This window comes from Gossypium hirsutum, chromosome A01, assembly GCF_007990345.1.
Source record: "Gossypium hirsutum isolate 1008001.06 chromosome A01, Gossypium_hirsutum_v2.1, whole genome shotgun sequence".
NCBI classification, from domain to species: Eukaryota; Viridiplantae; Streptophyta; class Magnoliopsida; order Malvales; family Malvaceae; genus Gossypium; species Gossypium hirsutum.
The window spans coordinates 114,337,382-114,343,605 of NC_053424.1; the positions used below are offsets into that span (position 1 = coordinate 114,337,382).

The 6,224-nt window shown below is 27.5% G+C and overlaps 1 protein-coding gene across 1 annotated transcript; it reads left to right on the top strand.

The window, feature by feature from the left end:
- The first annotated feature begins 4,088 nt into the window (after nucleotides 1-4,088).
- LOC121218292 (uncharacterized) lies at nucleotides 4,089-4,625 on the top strand. Its single transcript, XM_041095326.1, has one exon. The coding sequence runs from the start codon at nucleotides 4,089-4,091 to the stop codon at nucleotides 4,623-4,625; it is 537 nt and encodes a 178-aa protein (XP_040951260.1).
- The last annotated feature ends 1,599 nt before the right edge of the window (nucleotides 4,626-6,224 follow it).

The window sequence follows — 6,224 nt, forward strand, 5'->3', positions numbered from 1 at the left end:
TAAAAATTATTTAAATTTAAATTTATTTTAAATGCTATTAAATATATTCTAATCCTATATAAGAAATATTTAAATTATATTTTCAATTTAATATGAGATAAATATATTAATTTCTAAACAATAAATAGATTAAGTTAATAATAAACTAACTTTTCTTAATAATAATTAATACTGAAAAACATTAAAATTAATCAAATTTATATTTTATTTGATGTGAATAATTTCGATATTTACAATCATAAAATGCTTAGTGTGATTAATGTAAGTACCTCGGAAATCTAATTAGAAATGTTGGACCGTTACATTCCTATAATCACATTCTTAATGTTTAACCAAGAGGAGGAAAGAAGCATGCATTTGGCAATTGGTAGTCATTTTAGTGGCAATTTGTAAGTGACGAGAAGCAAAATAGAGTTGAGAGATTACAACAAATAAAGAACACATAGTTGTTGTGAATAATGAACATAAAGAAGTTAATTGTGAAGAATTAACAAATGTTTGTAACACATATATGCTTATCCAAATTCTCCAATTCAACTTTTTGTAACAATACATTCGAATGGCATGATATTGTTGTCATCAATCTTAAGTTAAGGTGACACCATTTCAATCAACAATATCATTAATATATATAATTGATAGAGGTAATAAAATATATATAATAAAATTAAAATAAAGCATTCGTTGCAACTCATAAATAAGAGAATAATGTGTTTCAGTAACAATATACATACTAATCGAACTAAGACTTAATCTAAAAAAATATTTTGTAATTTTCCTATCCAAATTAATGTCTGATTGACTTGTTGCAGCTCAACGATAGTAATAATAATAATAATAATAATAATAATAATAAGCCTTCCATTACATCTTTTTCTATATTAATTAAGCACCGCAGGAAAAGCATTACAATTGTTAATTGGAAGGTAAAATATTGAAATCATCGACCATCTCGGCCTCTACTAATACATTTTATTATTATCAAAATTTACCAGCATTAAACAATTTATATGAGAATTACCTCATTATATGGTGTAACTTTCTTCAAATAAACAAATAAATATAGAGCGTACCCGACAAGCTGAGATTTTAATAAACTAGTATATAAAGTAAATGAACAAATAAAATAATAGTAAAAATAAAAGCCTAGTGAGATGGTTCCATCCATCTCCATCTCAATTCACTTATGTGGGTTGATAGGATCATTTTCGACATCTATATTACACATTATGACATGTAAGCTACCAAGACTGTGTTTGGTTGGGTATAATGCCAACCCAATCAGTGGCAAATCAGGTCTCCTTTTAATGAAAGAAATTCATTTCAGTTTTTTTTTTATATTTTATAAAATTTTAAATAAATAATGATAGAATTGAATTTTATTCTCTTAAAAATTATAAAAATTTAATCTAATCTTATAAAAATTGTAAAGATATAAACTATTAAAGTGGTAAAATTATATTTTTACTATCGAAGATATATACAATTTAATTTTGATCAAAAAACTTTTTTAACTTTAAAGCTTATTATCAAATATCTTACCATTATTTTTTCTTATTCTTTTGCTTGAATCAAAATAAAGGTATTTTGTAAAAGTACTCAATCTAATAGCATTCAGCAAAATCATCTAATAATCTATCTTTGGCTTCTCTCATAATAGTTGTATAACCTTTTATTTACAAGTTGAGAAGAGTTATGAATGATTTTAAATATTATATTAAAAAATAAATATGATAAAAATTTATAATAAAATCATTAAAAAAAAGTGAACATTAATAACTAAAATAAATGTGGTAATAATTAAATAAGTAAAGTGTAATTTACCAAAATGTTGAAATTTTACCTTCAGAATAACTGCAAACCTTTATTAATTCTCGAACCACATATACCCCCGACTCCCTTTTCCTAAAACATGATCGATGACTTCAGCAACATTGTAGCCACAAAAATCCCTAAGCCCAATAATAATAAGGGTAAATTACATAATCACACAATTAGTAAAAAAATTTATTTTAGGCACTCAAAGTAAAATGTTTACAATTTAAACACCTATGCTAAATAGTTAAATTATTTTAATCACTTTCGTTCAAATCACAAACAACAAATTAACATGGCAGTTAAAAAATTTGAATAATAATAAATTTTGTGCTTAATTTTTACATAATTATATCAATTTAGTCATAATTTTAAAAAATTAATTCTCAAAATTTATAAATAATCTCAATTTGATCTTAATTTTAAAAAATTTAAAAAATAAAAATACATAAATATTTTCAAATATATAAAAAATAAAAATAGTATCCACAAAAAATAATATATAAAATTTTAAAAAATATATATAATAATATATTCAAATTTTATATTAATACTAATATTAAATAAAATAAAAATCCCCCTCTTCCTCTTCCCCAGACAGTATATCCTCCACTTCATACCTCTTTGCAGATTTTCTTATTCTGTGACCTTTATTTATCCTGTTTATAGCTTTAACAGCCCCCAGATGAAATTTTAGTTGGTTTGCAGGATGATCTGTGTCAAGTTTTACTTGTAACTGGTATTACTTTATCTCCTTCAAATCAAAAAATCAAAAAGCCTGCAAACTCCATTATTCGATGTCCAGACGGTGAAACCATTATTATGATTATTGTTTGATTTCCTTTGAAAAATGCTGACCGGAAATCCAAACAATTTGCTTCTTAAAAGCTAACATTATATTCTCCTCTTGTAATTCCTGTTTACATTTACAGTATTATATAATAATTTTTCAAAAATGAATAATTTAAGTAATTAATTTTTCAAAAATAAAAATATCGAATCATATTTAAATAATAAAAAATATCATAGAGAAATAAAAAATTTATTCTAATTAAGAATGAGGCGGTGTTATAATAGTTATTTATCACACATTTATTTAATTTACTGTATATATTATACTAAATTTATTTCAAAGTCATCTTTTTTATAATTCAATTACCTAATGAGAAAGTTTTACTATTTTCTTATTAAATTTTTTATTTTACTTCATGATATTTTTAATCACTATTAAAATTATAATATAATTTGATAAAAATGTTGAATTTAAAATAATAAATTCCTACTATTTATTAATATTATTTTTAATTCTTTAAATAATTTGCAACTCCAAAATATCAATTGCATCATAATCTAAACAAGAATCAATGTACATCAAAACTAACTGTGTGACGATGATTGATTAAAAAAGAAAAATAAAAAAATTTAAGATCTATAAGATGATGAGAATGATAAATTAAATTGAAAAAAAATTCTATTTGCACTTCATTTCGACTATGATAATCTGATTATTGGTAGAACTAAAAAACTTGGTTAATAGCCATTTGAAAAATAGTTTCGTTCTAACTATTGTTAGAAAGAATCTGAGTAGAATTAAAGAGTTTGTATACAAGTGAGTCAAAAAGATAAGAACAAAGAGAATTGACACATGATATTTGTTAACGCAATTTGAATTTCTCAATTCTACATTTGCACAGACTCACTTAGAGTGATTTTATTGACCGATTATCCGGATCACCTATTGGCTTAAGCCTAATCTATCCTTACACAAAGAAGTAATTGTAGCCCCAATACCAACTCCAATTGTACAAATCACTCTCCCCAAATACCTCACTTTATGTAATTTCTCTCCATAACAAATCCTTACACAATGACGAGTCAGAGACACCCTACATAGCTGAAGAATAGTGTCAATCAACAACCTATTTATAGGCTCTCTAACATGATCAACAATCAGTGTTTTGATAAGCTCAAAACACTCTTTTAAAGGTTAAATTTATCTATTAATTATCTTCAGTATTTATCTCACAATAACCTTTATAAACAAGTTTTCTAACAGCATGAAATACTCCCTTAATAAATTTGACATGTGTCTCTAAAAACTAGCACTTCGATCACCAAGAAATAAAGGACTTTCATGTAAGGGCGGTGATGAAACAATTATTCATGCTTTAAGAGATTGCGCTAAGGCTCAAGATGTCCTTGTTGCTGGTGATTTTGATAATAGATTGTTGATTAATTAATATGAGTTTTGCATTGATTGGATTGAAGACTCTATGCATCTCTTGGACAACAAAGCTTTCGTGGACTTCATCAGTACCTTTTGGAATATTTGGAACTATAGAAATAATGCCATTTTTAGGGGTAAGGAGGAGGATGCTCGTGTGATTTGGGAAAGAGCCCGTAAACTTAATGATGATTTTTGCATTCATAATTTCTTTATTTGGTCGATCTTGCCTTGGGCTCTTAAAACTTGTAAATGGGATGTTATTAAATTAAATGTTGATGCATCCGTGAACGCGAATAAAACGAGCTTGGGCATTATCGTTAGAGATTTGGATGGCTTTATTCTGAGCGGTAAAGCACTTTTCATTAACAGGGTTGTTAACTCTAAGTGGACAGAATTGGATGCCTTTCTTGAAGGTATTCGGCTTGCTCAATCACTCAATCTCGACAAGGTTATCTTTGAAACGAATTGTGCTTATATCGTTAATCACTTTTGTAAGCACAAGGATGATATCACGATTTTTGGCTACCATATTAAGGAGGCTCGTAAGATGCTTGATTCTTTCTCTAAAGTCAAAGTCAAATGAGTGGATCGCAGATGTAATAAAGTGGCTGATTCTCTTTGTAATTGGTTACTGTCTAATTGTTGTAATTTGTCTTTTGAGATGGATTATCCTAATGGTATCCATAACCTTGTAATTTATGATGTAATTTAATTTGAGGTAGTGGTCTCTGGGCCCATTCATTGTCAAAAAATAAAAATAAAGGACTTTCATGCTTATTAAACCACCTCAATGTATTCGATTGAGAAACATAGAATCCAAGTCATATTCAAATATGTTTTGCTTTGTCAAATATATCATATTCAAATTGACCGAATTCAGTTTAACCAAAACCTGTACAAAACCCAAAACGATGGCCTAAGCAGAAAAATAGGTTCGTTATAGCATAATATGGAACAAACAGGTCAAAACCAACATAAATAACAATATCAAGATAAAACATTTAACTATTTATGTGATATTATTAAAATTTATTGTTATATTTTAATTGATTCTAGGAAGTTGAAGTTATTAATTTGTCTTTAATTTATTACATATTATTTTATTATAATATAATTAAATGATGTAATCTCATATAAATAAAAAAAATATTATGATAATGATAAGTATTTTATACACTATTAGTAAAATTTTTAAACTCCAGAAGCGAGGGATAAAAGGATAATTGTGTTTTATTTTTTCTCTGTATTTATTTTTAATGTTTTTCACTATATTAAGGGAAATTTAAAGTAGAAACTCCAGCAAGAACTCAAGCATCAAACAACTCCTTTAAAATATTCCATAAACACTTGATCCCTTAACAATGGAAATGTAAAAGTTCAAACAAAACCCCTAAGAGCCCTATTCATACAGGCCCAAATGTTCAAGGCAAGATTGAAAGCTACATGGCATACCATGCCTAATAGAAAACAGACACATACCCCTTCATTATGATTATCAACTCATTAGCACCAAACGTGTGTTTCCATCATTAGCTGGTAAAAACTTAAATGACACCTCCCTCTATTAAAATCGAGGTCTTCACAGAGTAGCCCATGTATGTGCCATGCACTTTTTCCTTTTTCACACTTATGTTTCATGTGTAATTCCCTCGACGTTATACCTTTCATTGTAAATAGAAAGATGAACAGTTTCAAAATAGGTAACTTTATAACTTCCTCCTCAATTGAGGGAGTGCTGTTATTAGTACCTCGCTAGAATAGGTCCCACCAGCCTTACCTTATACGCTTACAACCTCATCGATTATAATTTTTTTTATGGATAACACTTCGCCAGGCATGGCCCTTGTGAGTGCGCATGCATACACATATATATATATATATATACATATATACATGCTCGACACGTGGCACACATTTCTAATATACTTTGCCAAGGGCAAGTATTGAGTCATTCCTTCGTGTGGAACACATGTGGAACCCATACGAAGTCTTACCAAGTTTATATCAATCCTTTTGTCGGTTGTCTAGAAGAGTTACTGTAACACCCTCGTACTCGATCCACTTAGCGAGGCCAAGCACAAAATTTTACATTCGTTGCCGAAGTAACTTCAAAGAAATTTAGTTTAAATACTCTTCCTAATCAATTTAACAGAACAATTTGTAGTTAATATAAAGTTTTCAA

Bases quoted from the DNA above. Each gene is read 5' to 3' on its own strand.
- LOC121218292 (XM_041095326.1), top strand. From the start codon at position 4,089: ATGCATCTCTTGGACAACAAAGCTTTCGTGGACTTCATCAGTACCTTT.